At 35.6% G+C, this 20,522-nt stretch overlaps 1 protein-coding gene across 1 annotated transcript; it reads right to left on the bottom strand.

Annotated features, from left to right (window-relative positions):
• Positions 1 to 6,044: 6,044 nt before the first annotated feature.
• On the bottom strand, positions 6,045 to 19,236 carry LOC127456299 (uncharacterized protein C14orf132-like). Its single transcript, XM_051724717.1, has 2 exons — positions 19,220 to 19,236; positions 6,045 to 6,293 (listed from the first exon to the last, which is right to left on the bottom strand). The coding sequence occupies exons 1-2, from the start codon at positions 19,229 to 19,231 to the stop codon at positions 6,075 to 6,077; spliced, it is 231 nt and encodes a 76-aa protein (XP_051580677.1). The 5' UTR covers positions 19,232 to 19,236; the 3' UTR covers positions 6,045 to 6,074.
• Between the last annotated feature and the right edge of the window lie 1,286 nt (positions 19,237 to 20,522).

Here is a 20,522-nt window from a genome sequence, read left to right as displayed (position 1 = left end):
GTAGATAGGCAACAGGTGAGGAGGTAATCAGTGCCAGGTACAGGGATTATGGGAAATGGAGTCCGGAGAGTTAGAGTCAATATTCAGGTGATGGAGCCCTCTGGTGGTGAGCGGGAGAAACTACTGAGGCGGGATTCATGACATTGACAATGATTTGGTCAGTATTACATTTAGAAACTCATTGATGTTGACCTGGTACTGAATGAGTGCACATTGTAATGTTCTCTGACCATCACTATGCCTTTAACTTGTACCATCTTAAATCAGACTACATAAAGGAATGTTTACAGTCCTGTTATTGATAAATTATCAAAGAGGCAGAAAAAAATAAGAAGCCTTAGATTTTTGATAAATCAATACAAGTGGATCATATACACATAATAATAATAATAATAATAATAATAATAATAATAATAATAATAATAAACATTTGAATATTACTAAATATTTCTGATGGTGTGCGTAATTAACAGAAAATCAAAGAGCAAATAAATTTACAAAGTACTGTATAATGAATAATGAGCATGAAGCTTTATAAACATTTTAAGAAAATACACAGAATAATTAATTTTTACACATTTTGTATGTACAGTATAGACAGTAATACTACGATAAAAATAACAAATATATCTGCCATCATGCAAACCCTATCATGATTAAAGTCTAAAAGTGTGAACTCTCTGAGAGGCTTAAAGGAAATCACTTTTGTCTCTTTCTTAATTATGTGCAATTTTATCATCATACAAAACAACAACAAAATGACATTAGCTAAGTGGGTACAATTAAATCATGCATCATGTGCAAGGTTATGTGCCAACCACTAAAGGCAAAACTAATTATAAAGGTGTCAGATAATTTTTGTAATAGTTAAGGGGTATGTATATCTAACACCTTTAACAGTAGAATCAGTAATAACTAAAACTCACTAGATGTTTCAGCTACAAAACCATCAAATGCTTTTTGGTGGCTACATTTTTATAAACAAAGCGGGTCCCTGAGGGTCCAGTGTAACTCATTCAGAAATTTCAGATTGTATATCCTGGTGTCACTCTCCCTCTTCTGACCAGTTTTACTTAAAGAGGCCGTATTATGCTTTTTGGGATTTTACCTTTCCTTTAGTGTGTAATATAGCTGTTTGTGCATGTGAAAGGTCTGCAAAGTTACAAAGCACAAAGTCCATGCCAAAGGGAGTTACTCTCTCCCACAGAAAATGCTGCTCCTGAATTGCCTGAAACGCCTGGTTTGCAGTCCAGCCATTACTTCCGTGATTTAGCTATCTCACTATGTAACACATTTGCATAATGCCCGCCTAAGGGCTACTTTAAGCTGAAACTCGGTTATGGTAAGGGGTGTTACATTTCTGACACGCTCTAAGTGGCTGACCAATCACAACAGACTGGGCTTTTCGGAAAGGGGGGCTTTAAAGAGACAGGAGCCACAACAGAGCATTTCTGAGGGTGAAAAGAGGTGCTGCAGCAATGTACAGTATGAGAAAAATAATGTGTTTTTTGAACATTAAAGCATGTAAACCTATTCTAGTAGACCCCTAAAAAAATTATGAACCTATGGGCTCTTTAAACACATGTACACTAATCTTCCATCAGGAACTAAATAAATTGCTTATTTATTTGAACAAACATTGTTATTCTGGGCCTAATTTCACTTGTTCAGCCAGAACTTCTGCCTTAAATTATTGCCACAGTGATTAAAAAAAAAAAGATATACTATTATTGCATTAAACATTTGTCAATGTCCACTTCAGTCATAATATATATATATATATAGCACACAGTTATTGATCATTTTTGGTTCATTCTCAAAATAAATCTAAATGGCTTCAATGTGCAATTAATTTACAATAATGTACAGAAAATGGCCACGCTAAAGACTGGTAATGCTAATGCCAATGTACACTGAGTGTTTTTTTTTTCTTTTTTTTTTTTTTAACTATGTGTTGTAGAATGTATAAAGGTTGTGCTCCATTTCATAATAGTGGATTAAAGTTTAATTCAACCATTTCTATGGAAAATATCCTATTTTATTAATGCTATTTTATTACTTTTCATCCTATCTTTAACTAACCTGTATTGTCTGCCATAAAAATGCAAAAAAAAAAAAAAAAAAAAAAAAAAAAGAGAAAGAAATGCAATCATTTCAGCTAAAAAGCAGATCATGTTAAATATTTTTTTACAGTATCGCTCTCTTCCATTTCCCCACAAAGACGAATAATCAAACAATATGTTTTGGACATCATAGCCAAAACCCTCCACTTCTGAGCATCTTCCTTTAAATCAGGTTCCCCTTGCATTCTGGCAGCAACCAAAGGACTCTGTGTCTCATAGCTGTTTATTCCTTAAAGAATATGATTTAATACAAAAATCCTTTAGGCTGCAACATGTTCCTTTCAATCTGAAAGACAAGAAGAGAAGTGTTAAAGGGTCAGGACACGCCAAATAAACCCCCTTGCCGGAGTCAGTAACAATCTCATATCACAGTACAAACAGCAAACAGAGCCTCAACTATAATGCAATGCCTAATAATGTCAAGTTGCTCAAAAATCATGGGCAAAATTAGACACCACAGGAAAAAATGAGAGTCTCTGGTGGTCTAAATCCCTCAAGTCTTGCACCGATCATTACAAACACGTGCAGATGACAAACTCCAGATTTGTGGGGATAAAAACGTATCATGGCCTTGCCATTTAAAATCATGTTTATGTACCTTGGATATCTTATCTTTCTACAGAAATTGCAGGAATCAAGGACTGATTGCAGCATATCTTTATGGTATGTATTGGGGATAATGGACATTGTGCAAAAAAGCCAATAAAAAAAAGAAATCATAGCTACAATACTTAAAAAATTTACCTCTGAAATGAGATGAATGTCATTTCCACTGTGTCCCCACCAGAGCATTCGGACTGGCAGCATTATATTTTCTTAAAGGCACATTGTATAGTAGGTGAGTGGGTGTTGGACCCCTATGTCTCCATTGACCCCGGAGCCAAGCACACAACCTGTGTTAATCCTGGCACTGGGCTGTGCCAGATTTCTGAGATCATGTATGCCCAGAAAAATACCACAGCCCTGTTGCCAAACTCCTGAAGAAAATGACAGGGAGAGGGATGCACGTACCAATCCTTCAGTCAGCTTCACTACAGAGTACAGCTGAGTGATGGAAACTTTGGAAAAAAATCTGCACTAAGGATCTTAGCCTGAAAACACATTGTAAAGAGTTGCTTTCACCTCCTTATACCAAAATATTTTGAAGTTCAGCTTTTTTTCATTAAAAATAAAGTAAATAATCACATTTTGCATAAATAACATTGTGCTATAAAGCAGTAAACAACAATTTTGTTTAAAAGAGATGTTCATGTACATTTTCTATTTATCATGGCAGCAGTAATTCATCAAATGATGATTAAATGATCGAAAAGAGTCTTATAGCTGAGCATTCTTTCGCCATTTAAATTTGCAATGGTGGAGTAATACATTCCCAGTCAAGTATTCCAGATCGTGGTAGTCTGCTGCATCCTCCTCAACTGTGCACTCAGAACTGGCCTGCAAGATTCAGAATTGCGCTATGTAAATTGCATTCAGCACTGTTGGGATTGGGTGTTTTTCCCTCCGCTATTTGCATAATTCCTTTAGTGAATCAGACGCTAAAACAACATGGAAGGCTGTTTTTTGTAATTCATTCTTAGTGAATTCCTCCCTCAGTGTACACTCTATATCATCCTTGACCTAAAAAAAAAAAAAAAAGAGTTCACCAACTGCTCTAAATCACACTTAATAACATAGAATGATCACATGCTAAATGCTTCTTATCTGTTTGGACGTTGTAACCTCTTCCCATCCCTTACCACACTTTGATTAATTGTAGCGTAATGTTTTGTTCAGAGATCCAGTAGAGCATTAGTTACTGCTTGGGTCATCAACATAGTCCAGAAAAAGAATAATTTTGGACGTTGAAAAGAGAGCTGATATTGAATTAATGATGTGCCATATCTGTAATCCATTGAAGATGAGATTTAGGATCATTCAAGCACTAACATCTAATATCTTGCGCATGCACACATTAAATTATGAACTCAAAATGAAGCTGACAGGGCTAATGAATGTAAAAAAAAAAAAGAGCAAGAGAGACTGGCTAAGTTAATTACACCAAATTAAATGAGAGGGATGTAGGTTTTAAGGCTCTGCATTCGTAATTGGCTTACTGCAGTTTACATGGAGGACCTTTAAAGGGATAGTTCACCCAAAAATTTAAATTCTCTAATCATTTACTCACCCTCATGACATCCCAGATGTGTATGACTGTCTTTCTTTGTTCTGCTGAACACAAACAATATTTTTTAGAAGAATGTCTCAGCTCTGTAGGTCCATACAATGCAAGTGAATGGTGACCAGAACTCTGAAGGTCCAAAAAGCATATCAAAGTAGTACAAAAGTAATCCATATGACTCCAGTGGTAAATCCATATCTTCATATGTGATATGATAGGTGTGGGTGAGAAACCATACAATATTTAAGTCGTTGTTAACTATAAATTATCCTCCCTGCCCAGTAGGTGGCGATATGCACAATGAATGTGAATCGGTAAAAACAAAAGAAGAATATGAAAGTGAAAATGGAGAATTATAGTAAAAAATGACTAAAATATTAAATTGTCCCTCACCCACACCTATCAAATCACTTCTGAAGATATGGATTTAACCACTGGAGTTGTATGGATTACTTTTATGCTGCCTTTATATGCTTTTTGGACCTTCAAAGTTCTTGTGACCATTCACTTGCATTGTATGGACCTAGAGCTCAGATATTTTTCTAAAAATCTTTGTTTGTATTCAAAAAGCAAAAAAAAGAAAGTCATACACATCTGGGATGGCATGAGGGTGAGTAAATTATGAGAGAATTTTCATTTTTGGGTGAACTATCCCTTTATAGGTGATCTGCTTCATTCATGAAACACGAGCAGAACAAATGTTTGTGTTAATACATACATTCATAAATTCATTCTTAAGTAAACGGTTGCACTGAGTTAAATGCAAAAATTTACATAAGAATGGTTTTACGATTGTTTTACACAGAAATCCGTTCTGTGTGTGTTTCATGAATGAGGCCCATTGTGTGTAATTTTAAAATACCTTCTCCTCTCCCAATTTAATGTGCAGAAATAACTTGACCTTGAACGATTTAATGGCCCAACCAGCAATTTATTTTCATCCTAAAGTATGGAATGACAAGTAGAAAACCCTACTTTTAAGCAGGATTCTTATCAAGATAGTTAGACACTTGGACTTCATGTTCCTAAGTATCATAAATGCAGTCAGCTCTAATAGCACAAAAAGTTTATCTTATGTCACTTTGACTGAATACAGTTTATTTTCAAGGATGACAGTTAGCTATTGTGTTTAGCTACTATATACGTCATTGGTTGATAAGGTCCTAGATGCCCCAGAAGTGGTGTAGAATCACAAATACTTGTTTTGACCCCACCAGTAGAAGTAGAAGTGGAGAGGAGTGGGTTAAATATAACATGCAGCTGTATGAGCTGATGCCAGTTTACTCGTGGTTAATGTGTGGACCCACTGGACAACCACCATCTGTCACTAATTCAGCTGACACTCACAAGCACACACACTTAGTGGAACTTGTGTCCCCATCCAGAGACACAAGTTCCACATTTCCCATATGACAAACCGAATGATAGTCAGGGTTTGGTTTATCAACGGAAGGATGGGCAAGATCACATCTGTAATTCCTGTACAACTGGACATCTAACGGAGGTTTACATAGAACTGGCTTATATAACCAAGCAAACCCTCTGGTGACCACTTCTTAAGAATAAATGTACCCACTATTTTGTTTGGTCACAAAACAACATTTTTCATCATGAGATTTAAAGAATAAGTACTAAGTAATTCATTTAAAATAAACAACATGCATACCACACTATAATTTAACTTATAAATTCTCTCAGATTGACTGTCAAGGAGACTAAATACTGCATATTAAAGTGTGCTAAGGGTAAAGAATCAGGAGTTCAGGCTGTGTTCTTGCAGACTACGGGGTCTAAAAGGCACAGGCACAAACCACTGCTACCACCACTATGTTGCCAATGGTTGCAATGACAGCTACCCACAGCCAGATGGCATCGCTGGAGAACTTGCCCTCCTCTTCTTGCTCAGCTGGTCGTGAGAAGTTAGCATTGAGGTTAGAGGTGGAAGTCTGAAGGGATGTGCTGCCATTGTATGGGGAATCCATGAAGGCCCCGCTGACTGCTTGAAAATGCTGTAAAAAGATAACAACTCTTTCTAAGGTTAAGCTTTCAATTTGAACATCTTAAAGTCAAAATTAAATCAAAATGACTTTCTTAATGCTTAAAATTAATTATTTTAATAAAACAACTTTCTAAATGCTTGTTCCCGGTATTATTGTGCATGATTCATCAGTGCATATTAATCTTAGAAAACAATTATGGGCTTATAATTTCATTAATCAGCACTGAAAGCATAACAAACATAAAGAAGTATACGTTATAGGCTACATAAATGCTAATATATATATATATATATATATATATATATATATATATGGGTTAGGATATTTGACTGCTTGATTATTGGTGGATCATACTTTACTGTGCTCTGGGAGCCAAGCACCAATAAGTCCAAAAAACATGACTGTATTCTGGAAATGCCCATATTTATAAGCGACTTTATGAAAAAGTACATCCAAAGTCGCTTATAATAAAATATAATAAATCGGACATGGCAACACTGTTTTACTTTACTTATTATTTAGTTTTTCAGACCCTCCCCTCCAAACACCTGGCTCAGTTCTGGTATGTAACTGCTACTTTTCACAGTCCAGTCAATTCCCAATAGATAAATCAAGTTTCACCCAATATTTTATTTTAATTTTAATTTTATTATTTATTATTATTATTATTATTATTATTATTATTATTATTATTATTATTTTCTCACTTAATATCCTGTTTTACTCAGAAATACGTTACCTCCTCGCTATCTCATTGTCCCCCTATCTCCACAACGACAAGTTCTATTCATCAAATCCTGACACCCTCATCACTCTTGTTCTAATCTGAAAACAGCTCTTTGAATGTTGGAGAACAACTGACAGACGTGTCCTTCATTTAGTTTCAAATGTTTTCAAGAAGTAAAATGTCTAAATTACCTTAATGGTGTAGCCTACTATTCATTATGTCTTCAAACTGTTTAAGTTTGTTCAAGCATAGTGGGCATTGTGAAGATTAACAAAGGCCATTTTATACAATACTTTGAGATGTGACTAAAAGCATTAATTTACCCAAAAAATGAACATTTTGTCATCATTTACTCTCAGTTTACTCACATCATTTACTCTCATTACACTCATGTTGTTCCAAACTCATGACTTTATTTCTTCCGTGGAACACAAGAACATTTTTGCATACACTAAAAGTGAATGGGGACTGTCTAGCATCTCCTTTTGTGTTACATGGAAGAAGAAAAAAAAGGAGGTTTGGAACAACACAAGGATGAATAAATGACAGATTTTTTTTCTTTTTGTGTGAACTATCCCTTAAAATAAAAAAAAGAGCAACTAAACTGAAATACATGTTCCATGTGGAGGAAAACGTGAGTTAGCAGGCAAAATCTCTTTTAACCTTAATTCAAATTAATGATGTGTCACTTTGAAACTAATTTCAAGTGATGTTTAGTTTTCTTTCATTATCTTTAAGATTACAGAATACGGCCCATTAACTGCGTACAGCAACTTAAGTTTCAAAGATATTGGTCTTAATTTGATTAAGAACTTGAAACAAAATATATATGGAAAGTTTATCAAAGTTAGAATCTGGTCAATAGAAGGCGTACACACACAGCAAGAATATTTGCCCACTGCGAGACAGCGACTAAACTGCATTTTGTCACAACTAAAAGCTGTTAGTGGTAAATGGTAATGCTCTCTAATGAGGTGTCATCTCTGTGTAAACATGCATTTTTTCGCCAGATAGTGTAGCTGACAGATATCTGCATGCTCTTTTAGAAAGTTAGAACAGCCACACTGTAAGCCCCTGTCATCCAAACTCGAATCATCATATGCCTCAGGTATATATCTGCTGATCTCACAGTTAACCAGAGGGACTATACATGTTATTTCTTTACAGGTCTGTACAGTACTGACATAGAGAAAATGTATATTTTTAACCATATAGTCCTGTTCTCCTTGAGGGGCTTGAATATACAGTCCCAGCTGGAGTCTTAAAGATAACTCTCAATCCACTGCAACCAAATCAAACTTGAATACTAAGTGCAATATAACAGTAAAATAATACATACATTCTCAAGTTCATAGATTAAAGGTATAGTTCACCGAAAAATTATCTCATCATTTATTTACCCTCATTTACATCCCACATGTATGTCTTTCTTTCTTCAGCAGAACACAAACAAACATTTTTTGAAGAATATCTCAACTCTGTAGGTCCATACTATGAAAGTGAATGGTGATCAGGCCTTTGAAGCTCCAAAAAGAAGATAAATTCAGCATAAAATCAATCCATCTAGTGGTTTAATCAATGCCTATTGAAGTGATCTAGTTGGTTTTGGGTGATAGCAGACCAAAATGCAACTCCTTTTTCACTTTACATCTTGTCATTGCAGTCTCTTGGCACGATCATGATTTCAAGCTTGATTACACTTCCTAGAACTTGACGCATGTGGAGCGTTAGATGGCACTGTAGGACATGTAATCACCATTCACTTGCATTGTATGGACCTACAGAGCTGAGATATTCTTCTAAAAATCTTTGTTTGTGTTCTGTAGAAGAAAGAAAGTCATACACAGAATTTTCATTTTTGGGTGAACTAAACCTTTAAGTAAATATAATTGTAAGGAAAACTCTCCCATACATTAACTGGTCAGACATGAATAATCTTTAAAATAAATCTTCTGTTATACCATAAAAAAAAACAAAAAACAAATGCTCCATTCACATAATACTGTCCCTTTGTTTTAAAGTGTTGTTTTGCTGTCAACACAGTGCAAATATCGCAAATACAGTGGCATCAAAAAGTCCAAGAACACTAGTGAAAATGGCTGTTTTTCCATTTCTTTTTCTCATTGTTTTTTATTTTACACAACCCTTATAAATTATGTATTCATGATAACAATTCTAGTGAAAAGTTGAAAACAATGATTGAAAAATTAACAATTAACATTACCATTTCAGAATTTCTTAATTTGTCATACCCCCTTCATCTTAGTTTTTTTGGTTATAACATTTCTTTGTTATTTATTTATTTATTATGATTATTTTTTAATCCTAAAAATTTTGTTTATTCCCAGGTAAATCCCAGATTTTTTATGTGGTCTCAAACATTTGAACCCCACAGTATATATGCTCACAGTCACAGAACTGCAAAGACTATTAACTATTAAAATATAGTGGAAGCTGCTCTTGTTCTTTTTCTCAGCCAGTAGTAAGAAGACCATAAATGTAACTGATGAGAATAATTGATGACATAGCACAGCTTGTTTAAGAATCATAATGAGCCTTGTAATATGTATATTTCCAAAAAAAAAAAAAAAAGAAAAAAAAAAATATATATATATATATATATATATATATATATATATATATATATATATATATATATATATATATATATATATATATATATATATACTGTACCAATATGTTCTAATACAACATAAATAAATTAAATCAAAACGGTTTCATAGTTTTGGTAAAAAGCATGAGATATTATCCTTCAAGCAAGATTATAACACATGCATCTCCTTTAGAGTTTCAGAGGAGATCTCAAAAAGATCTCAGATTTGCTAAGATACCAAAGTCTGCAATCAAAAGTCAGACATTTCAATTTGATCTGAATCCAAATATTATGTGCTCTGCAATCCGTATTAATTTTATATCTCTATTTTCTTACTGAATTATTAAAATGGTCTCGAAACATCTAAAAAAAGTTGTTAAGTCAATTAGGCATACCCGAGAACTCCATTTCCTGAGCTGTGACAGACAGAGCAACCTTTGAGCAATAAAATGTTCCTATAGGAGCAGGCAGCTGAAGAAACCTGACTCAAACTTAACCTGCTGATGTGCATGAAAAAAATCTATAGCAAAAATCTACATAATTATAAAAATTAAGAAACGTATTTCTATCAGAGCAATCGAAGGCACCAAGCTATTGAGGGTTGTTTCAGAGTTAACAATGAACAACAGGTAAGAGGGATGGAAAGATGAAGAGACAGGGCAGACATCAGCGTGGTAAATTGATGTTGAAGGGGAAGCGGGGCAGAAAGGAGAGGGAAAGAAAAAAGAAAGTTAAAGGAGTACCTCTAGTCAGGTTTCAGCTCCAGAGTTGACTGAAGGGTAAATTGTCTACTTCATAAATGGCATGTCACTCGTACACATTACTGATTGTACCAGGATCAGTGTGTGTGTGAGAGAGAGTAATCTTGCCTCAGGGGGATTACTCCAAACAGATTAGAGTCACTACTGATCTGCTGGCTTTTACTATCTCACGGCAAATCAGGCAAATCAGGCAAATCCTGCATTATTCAGCTACCGGCAATTCTATTCGAAACAGACAATTCTCATTTTTGTCCATCCAGTCCAGACCGACCTGCTTACTCATGTGACATGTCAACATGATCTGTGTTGAAATCTGCATCTTAGTTCTGAATTTTTTTCCACCAAGTTCGGACCCAAATTCCAGACAAGCGGAAGTGCTACAAGCGCTACCATACTGCAAATTTCCATGTCCTGAAATTGCTCGCTTTGTGCCATAGACACATTACTTTTGATATCTGGCTAGACCAAGCTGTTTTGATCTCAGTACTGTTAGGGTTAGGTTTATGGTTTGGGTTAGGACTCAGGAGTATATTACTGTGATAACTACTCAGATGTTTCAAAAGACAGATGTGCTGTGCCTTTTATGTCACATCCATTCAGAGGAGTAGATAAAAGAACAGAGTTTTGGTCTCAGTTCTATTGTGCATGTGCACAACTATAGTTCCAGCTTCGGCCACTCGGGAGCAGTTCAGAAATTGGGAGAGCATACAATGTTTTGCTAGTTCATGCACGTGTTTGTTATAATCTATACCATGCTTTTGAGTTCACTTACAGGATTGGCTTATTCCAGAATGCAAACTCATCTCTTTGTTTCCAGATGTGGATCATGGATAATGACAGAGACCATTTGGAGGTGGTCAGCAAGCTGTCAGCAATGACCTCCTTATCTTGTCTAGCAATGACAGCTTTAAATTATTATGTAATATTTTGCGGAACATCTGAAAGAGAGTCCTTTTTTCTGTGGCACTATTGTCACTAAATTGAATTGCAAAGATAATGATGTTTGCAAACAAGTTTTCCAACACTTCCCCATCTGCCAGTGATTGGACAATGAGATGTTATGATGGGCTGGTCGAAATACTCAAACACTCAGAGCAATGCCACAGAGCCACAGTGTTTCCACTTTTCGAAGTAATCAGCCTACAAATGGCTTATTTATAATTGTCTCTGCATATTAAGGAAGCAGCAAGGTAAATATATTTTTGAACTTATAAATATATTTGAAAAGTGTATTTATTTTAAAGGTTCACTTGGTATTTTTTATTTTTTCCCCCCTCATATAAAAAGTTTTACTTCTATAGAAATGAACAGTAATTTTGAAACATATGTATAAAATCATGACCACTTGTTTGAGATGAAAAGTTCAGTCATATCAGTGACGTTATAAAAGCTCTTTTATTCTACATGGAGTACGGGCTCCTCATGGGGGCAGCCATGTTAGTTTTATGGGAGCCAGCTGGTATGTGTAAACCTCACTCCCTTGGTCTCAAGAGGCGCTCTAGTGACTGACGTCAGGGGCTATAGCCTTTAGCCTCATTGTTAGTGCACCTGCCTCCCATACCAGGTGACGCCAGTTCGAATCCAACTCGTAGTGGGTCGAGCAGGACCAGTCACAGTGGTGCCATGACCCGGATGGGAGTGAGGTTTAGGGGGGTGAGTGTAACGGGAACCAGCTGGTATGTTATAGCTGTACGATATGTGTAAACTTCACTCCCCTGGCCTTATGAGGCACACTAGCGACTGACACAAGGGGCTGTAGCCTTTAGCCTCCTCGTTAGTGCGCCCGCCTCACATGCCGGCTAACGCCGGTTCGAATCCCGCTCAGAGCGGGTCAAGCAGGACCGGTCACATTAGCATCACATGACCAGCCAAATACTACTCGCCCTGTTACTGGACACTTTCATTCATGGATTTAATGAATCCTGGCTTACTGTGCATAGTGAATTTCTACAATGGAATTGGTAAATGAAAACTACTGTGTTTGAATGATGTAGCATCCAGGCCACTAGGGGTCAGTGTAAGCCAATGTAAGCCACTTCGACATACTTAAAAGGCACCTTTAATGTTCCTGGCAATGGCTTAAATCAAGTATCGCTACAGTCTGAGTCTGATCTAGAATCTGATGACTTTTTTCACATTTTCTATGCTGATATTTGGAGAAATGTTTGGAATTAAGCATGGTAAAAGTGTGTTAAACAGACTTGAGAGTACTAGATTCAATCATATTAGCCAAAATAAACAAACAAGCAATGGGCAGTGGAAGTGTAGAACTTTGTGAATGATGGGCATTCTTATTCTGCAGAAATCTTTGATATGCTGATGGCCGATTACTTGCCTTTAAGATGATCTTTAGTCTCAGACGAAGTTCTGAAATTTTGGGTCGAAGACCTGCAGTGTGACTACTCCTGTGATGCCCGACTAATAAAGAACAAATAGAAACGGAGCATCTGATGACACAATCAACACAATCAATATGTTGATACTAGCTTGTTTATGTGATATGCCAACAAAAATATTGTGTTGGCTAGCATTATCTTCACGCTATGATCATACTATCAAAATTACCTCGAGTTTGCATTGTAGAATAGGCATTGCATGGTGTTGTTTTTTACCCAGCCTTTTTATTATTTATTTATTTTTTTAAGGCAAAATATAGCAAAAATTAGCGCTATAGCTTGTTTTTGCTTGTATGGAACCATTTTAATTTTGTGTGTCTATGCAGATGAGACAACGTGTTGCGGACTGATGACTATTTCCCAGTCAATGCTGTCAATAGTGAGTAAAGTCCTAAAAGATGTATATCATGCAATCTGAAATAGAAACAATTTATTGCAGATATTGCACAGTCTGTCTTGGTATCTTTACTGGGGTCATATTGTACAGTCTGACATGCTGCAATTGTAAAGGGGAAAAAAATATACAGTGTGACAGGGTATCTGCAGGTTTAGAAGAGTTGGATTTAAGGATCCATGGACACCCTGTGTGAACTGGGCTGTAGTTTATAAACTGGCTCAGATATACTCTAATGCTGATTAGATCTGAGAGGCTCATCAAATGTCATCCATCTTTGTAATCCACTTAAATTCCGTGGCATAACTAGAGCAGTTTCCATCAAAGCCACAATGCACTCAGATTGCAATAGGGAATAACCTAAACATGAAAACTCAATCCATCTTCAGCTGTTTTGACATTCATATTATAAACATATTAGCCTCAAGTAAAGCATGCAACTCAGTAGTACAGAGAATATTTAACTGATTCACAATAGTCTGCATTATCTGCATTTTTTAATATGATGCACACAAAAAGTCACAGAGCAGCATTATTATCATTTTGAGTTTTTCATTTAGATTGTATTTCTAATTTATTTTAAATTAATTCTTTCAATTTAGTTTTCACTTTATTGACTTTTAGTTTTATTTTATTTGTATTTTTTTCTTTCAATGTTTTAGTTATATTTAGTTTTTTATTTAGTTTAGTATTTTAGTGGTGCCAAAGTTAATGAGTTTACTGATGTCACTTAAATTTCACAAGGCCGTCCAGTGTTATCGCTATCAAATGGCATTTTTATATTTAATTAAAGCAGGTTGTACAGGTTCAAATGTTATAACACACTGTGTATGAAATACTACAACTAAAATTAATTTGAGGTAAATTTTTTATTTTATTTTTGTTACTTTTGGAGTCATGAAAATTTATTTAGTTTAGTTTCATTTCTTTCCCCAATTATTATTAACTGCTATAATTAGGGTGACCAGATTCCTGCTTGTGGAAAAACGGGACTGCCCCCTCCCAGCAAAAATTTAATTGATGTATCCTTACCTAGGCAATGTGAAGTAGAGGGTGCATCAACATCTGTAACTGTTGTCACCTTGTACTTTTAGCTGGCAGCAATTTTTCTCAGTGTGCGCTTGTCTTTCAAGAGTTTATCATAAAATGCAGAGCAGTTCAGTCCAAAAATAAGACGTACGAAAAGCATTGCCTTCATGACTGTTACACTGAGTCGAGATTTATCCATGCTGCGTTCATAAATGAGAACACACGCTCCACAGATGCAGATGTCCCAGGCAGGCATAAAACAAACTCCACGACCTTGGCTAAGACTCTGAAGTTGATGGTCTTGCTCTCCAGCTCACGAAAAACATCTGTCCATCTCTCAGACATGGCCATCTTGTTCATGTTCCACTCAGTGATGCGACAAGTGACACTGTTTTTTGTGCAAACCCACTCATCAAAGAGCATGGTTTCATCAATCAAACTGAGAGCGGGGATTTTGGAGTAGAAGTGTTCGAGGCTGCTCTGAATGTCTTTCCACCCTGGGATGTCTCTCAGTAGGGCCCACTCAAGTGTTCTCCAATGAGCGGCTCCAATTTTGGAGGTAATCCACTGATGCTGAATAAAAGTTTCTCACTGCACAAAACAAATCATTCGCTCGCATGTCACCAGCTGCAACCAGGGCATCCAACTGCTTTTTTAATGTCAGAGGGTATGAATGATTCCTCCAGCCTGACCTGCAATACTTTTCTCAGGTCATGAATGTGCAAAGCCAATTCTGGGCTAATATGTGGTCTTGCTCTACTCTCGCCAGTGCACGGTTAAATATGGCTGTTTGCTTGAGTGCAAAGCCAATCCAAAGTTTAGTGCTGGGATCACTGAAAATGTCAAACTTTGGGCATTTTCCTTGAGAAAGAAAGTATGCATGCAGACCATTGAAAATGTGTAGTATTCTTTCAAGAGCTGGACCAAGAGAGAAGAAATGTGTGTTGCCATGCTGCGATAATTTCTGATAGTCCAGCTGCACAAAAGCGAGTACATTGCATATGACAGCTTCAGATTTGGTGCAGGCAGAAGAAAATTTCAGATCATAAACTTTCTTGATCAATTTCGCAGTGCAGCCGACCGAAAACTATGGCAGTGCACAACAAAATGATAAGTTAAAAGTCCATTGCTTGCGTGCACCTTGCCAGATTTGGAACTTTGCTTCACAAAAAAAAAAAAAAAACCCTAACACTTGGTTTGGCACACTTACTTTTAGCAGCATCCACAAGCTTTTTTGTATGAACATGCTGCGCGATGTCGGTGCAGCCTCCATGGACGATGGAAAAGCGAGCTCCACAAATCCCACACCAAATCCCACACCTCACATTTAAACTATTTTTGAAGATCTTTATTATGCATGCATGCTTCCTTGACATTTTCCAACCACAGTTTCATCTGTGTGCTCTTTCAAATTGACTCTTCAGTCAGTTCACTAACTGGATGTCTATTGATTGGGAATTGTGATTGGTTAGTTTAATCCAGTCATGTACTTCAAATAACACGTGTGATTTTATTGGTTTTACAAGCCGTATCCTTGGCTACCTTTGATTCGAATACTCATGTGACTGAGAAAGTCGCTTAGGCGATTTTAGGAGAGGGTAAACACGGGGCAAAACAGTATTGTTCTTTTAGTCAAATCTAATTAACAGATTGTATGTTTTAAAGACTTCACTACAAACTTTTGATACTTTTCTTAACATTTTTACAATCCTCATCATTTATTTTCTAACAATTTGTCTTGAGTGGGATATTCTTACCTTCAATAACAGTGCTGTTATTAGACTAGTTTCAGACAAATAGTCAAAGCCTTTGAAAATATTGTTAAATTTCTGAAATTTGGCAAGCTAGAACACCCTTCTAACAAAACTTTTGTAACCAGCTAAAGATATTAAAGTAAAAGAGTGGATCTCATCTGGCTTTAATGTAAAAAAAAAAAAAAAAAAAAACAATATGGGAGGCGTTTTCTCCTCTCTTTTAAATGTGCATATGCATATTCACATTGCTATTTTAACTATGTATGATTATTTGGTGAGTTTTTATAGTGAAACACTAATAATGCAGCATTAAAATATTGGGTAATGAAACTTTCACTAAATAGAATCTTCCTCAGTGCCATGTAATAGCACAACGTATCCTATTTGGAGAAGCTCTACCTCACCTGTGCAGCATGAATCACATGTCAGGCTAAGAAAAGACCTCAACCCCTGCCTTCACTCCCTTCCCTGCTGCTCTGCCTCATTTGTCACTGAGTGATGTTATTGTGAATCTGTGTGGCCTGCTGGGACTTGAGCAGAATGACATTGCTTCTTACTGTCATTTCTTGACAGAGCAGTCCATGGAGTTGCTTAAAAAACTCTGAGATGCCTTTCATGTAAACTTAAAGGAAAGAAATTTCCAAAGTGATGTGAAAGGCCTTTGAACCGTACATGAAATAAACAATTTATATAAAACACTGCTCTATAACTTCACTTTTAATTCAAAAATATATAAGAAAAGACAATGTTGACTGTAAACTGTAAACGTGCATTCAAAATATACTTTGGTTAATTTTTATAACTTAACTTTCATTAAATAATGTACGTTAATCTGATGATCTGTTAAGCATTGCACGAAATCAGTTGCCTGAGGCAACATTATGCAATGTAGTGGTCATTAACAAAATACTTAAACATAGAATGCCACGACTGACAACATCAGAATCAAATATTTTATTCCATAAAGTCATGCAATAAAAATGTTATAATGTTCATTAATGCAGTTAATCAAAGAGTTAACCGATGTTTCAAACCTAAAGTAAATGATTAAGGAACTTAATTTCCAGAGAATGAAGCAGATCTTGTTGAAAGCACACATGGTTGTCCATGGTCTCGTTTTCACATTTCTAGTTATGATTGTATAAGTTAGGGAACAGATGCAAACTGGTGGCCTACTTTTAAATTCTAATTAGCAATGTGTCACTTGATAATAAAGTGAAGAAAAAAAAAGACAAAGCAGGCTGATTAAATAGCGATCACCAGATACTTTACTCTATGACACAGATATTTTCAGGTATGCAGCAGGCTATTACATAGGAGTATTTCAACTATGAATTAAATTTAATTGACAATAACGCACTTTTTAAATAAAAATTCCATAAACACTCACTTATTATACCTTTGTATTTCCAGACCAGCTTTAACAGAGTAATTAGAAAAATGACAGACAGGATTTACCAAACCCTAGATAGCGTTGTGCTGTACATCCAAGCCTGGCGGCTTTCTGGACAGGCAGTTAAGCTTACAGTGCTTGTAGCACAATGATGCAGTGCTTGCATGTGCCAGTGACCCATCAACCTAAACTCTTGAATGAGAACTTTTACTTTTTCTAAAACTGATAATGGCACATCAAATCTACTATTCAAGTGAGATAATATGAGATACACAACATTTTTCTTCTTTTTTTTTTTTTTTTTTTTTTTTTTACTCACACCATAGATCTGACTTTCCCCCTGCTTTCTAAATGTTTCAAAAGGTTGGTATTTTGGTTGATGGACAGTGCACACATATAAATGATGCATGTCAGATAGGTGGGTTTTTAAAAACATGCAGTGATAAACTACATTTTGCACACATACTGCATAAAGGCTATTATGCATTTACATGGCAAATTGTACACCAGCAGAAATATTTGAACGGCTCAAAAACCAGTGGATCTAAAATAAATAAATAAAATTAAAAAAACTTTGTAATTTGTACTTTGAATTAAAACAAAAACACACAGATATAATTGCACCAACCAAACATGAATACTTTATAAACCTTAGAGTTTTGCACCACATGTCTTCTGCTTGCATGTAAAAATTTAATAAACTTGTGCAGAACTATGTTTCAGTAGGTTATGCATCCTCGCACGAATAAGCATCTGGCCTACCACCTGTATGAAACTGGGTGGATTGATTTTTACATATTCATAACTGTCTTTTGGTAAAAGAAACATATTTACCAATAGAAAAATTACCAGTAAAATATTAACATTGAGAGGGACTTAATCATAATATTGAATTTTATAGAAGTCATAAGAGTGTTACAGTCGCCCCCATTACAAAAATGGGTAAATTGCTAAGTTCAGGCATTAAACTGAATGGTGTAAGCTGACTGGTTCTTGTTGCCTGTTAGCCAATCAGCTCGCTCACATGTGATATGTCAAGCCAATCGATTCACATGGTGTGAGCTGATAGGTCCTTCGACATGTAATCTAGCAGCCAATCAACTTGTGCACTCTCTCTTTGCCTAAAATTTACATTTGCTTAGTTTGCAAGTAAGCCAGTTTCATTGCAGCAAGCTGCAAAAGTTTTCTCTGAAACCCTCCCCCTCCCAAGCTCCACTGGTCTAGATCTGCTACATGGTGATTTGTATTTATGTCTAATTGTGCAGCAGCATGTTATACATGCTTGATGCAGCATGTCTTGTGTTTTTCTAATTGTACAGCAGCAGCAGCATGTCCATATGTTTTATTCAGTATATCTGTTTATGTTCTAGCAGTAGCAAGTCAACGTATTTGCTCTGCTACATCAGAAGCAGCAGCGTAGCATATCTAGTCCGCCAAGACCAATATCCTATCAATATGTCATACCCACATTAACATGCTAAATCTTTCAGAGAGTTGTCATGACTGAAATAGACATCATAACTTTTGACAAACATCAACATAAGAACAATTACTGGACATCCAAATTCATTTTAATAGGGTCTCTCAAAATTAGTCCATTAGTCAATTATTAGTTCATAGTCATTTTTGTAAAAATTATTATTACTTACAAAGTGATATGTTTTTAGGTCATATCACTTTGTAGAGAGAACATTACTATGCATATGTTCAGTAATCACTCTAGCTTGTTTGTTATTGATGAAATTTAAGTAGTAACAATTGCCCCTCCTCTACCCTTATGTCACAAATTCTGCTCAGTTACAGCATACTCAGTAAATACTCAATTAGCTCTTTTATGGTAGAAAAATAATAATGGTGAAAGTCATACCTGCGCTGCCATGAGTGACAACTCCATCCTTCTCTTCTCCTCCTTGTGTGGAATGTGTTGAGAGGAACTCTCTGAGCGCGTGGCTGTATATCAGCGCAGCACGAGAGACTGTTGATTATGCGCGTGGCTGCCTGCTTGGCGCGCGCTTGTGTGCTGAATTCAGCTGCAGGCATGTACATGCACGCCATACTTGCAGAATTATGTATGCAACTTTTTTGACAGTCAAACACTTTGCCACTTTTGCTGCCAACATCCTTTGCCTCTTCCAGAACTACTGGGTTGTAAACAATATTCATGTTATCATCTGCATTGCCAAATTATTGTTTGTTTCTTTAACACATCAGCAATAGCCTGTAAGCCGAGTTGTCACATAGGGAAGTTGTCACATGAGCTATATCGGATTTGAGTAAATGGTCCAATAACACAAAAGCTTATTTTCTCTAGCAGTGGTTTTGTGTGTTGGTTTTAGACACCTAGTTAAAAATAGCCTATTCTTAAAATTAGGATTTTTTATTATTATTATTATTATTATTAGTATTATGTAAACAAAAATGCTAATATCATGCAATAATATCATCTTTTTTGTTTCTCTTTTTAATAGCTTTGTAGCCACAGTTTCATAATTTAGCTGAAAAGTCTTTAATTGGTAATTTAATGGCATTTAATGTGACAACATTTAGTGCGTCTTTTGGCCATTTATGTATTTAACTTTAAATTTTTCTGATATTTATCAGAGACTCATTAGTTAAGAACTAAAGATTATGCTTACACTTTACAATAAGGTTCCATTCATTAACACTAGTTAATGCATTAGCTTTCATGAACAAACAATGAACAAACTATTTTTACAGCATTTATTAATCTCTGTTAATGTTAGTTAATAAAAATACAATTGTTATTTGTTAGTTCATGTTAGTTCACAGTGCATTAACTAATGTTAACATATACAACTTTTGATTTAAAAAACGTATTACTATATGTTGTAATTAACATTAACCAAGATTAATAAATGCTGTGAAAGTATAGTTCATTGTTAGTTCATGTTACCTAATGTTGTTAACTAATGGTGACAAAAAGAACCTTATTGTAAGTGTTACCAACTTAGCAATGTTTAAGAATAACAAACTGTGTTGGTTATTCAAAAAGTCCATGTTTCACATTATTCAAAGCCCTTGTTTCACCTTAACTATGGTTCATCTGCTGCGAATGAAATTTCTATTGAATTATTCACTTTGTGGATGTCCTCTTTTCTTATATAAGCGCTACCAGTTCTTATCACAACATCTTTCAGATAATTAAGTAT

The sequence above is a fragment of the Myxocyprinus asiaticus genome, chromosome 18, assembly GCF_019703515.2.
Source record: "Myxocyprinus asiaticus isolate MX2 ecotype Aquarium Trade chromosome 18, UBuf_Myxa_2, whole genome shotgun sequence".
NCBI lineage: Eukaryota > Metazoa > Chordata > Actinopteri > Cypriniformes > Catostomidae > Myxocyprinus > Myxocyprinus asiaticus.
The sequence above is the reverse complement of the archived record's forward strand: the minus strand, read 5'-3'. Positions and strand labels throughout refer to the sequence as shown.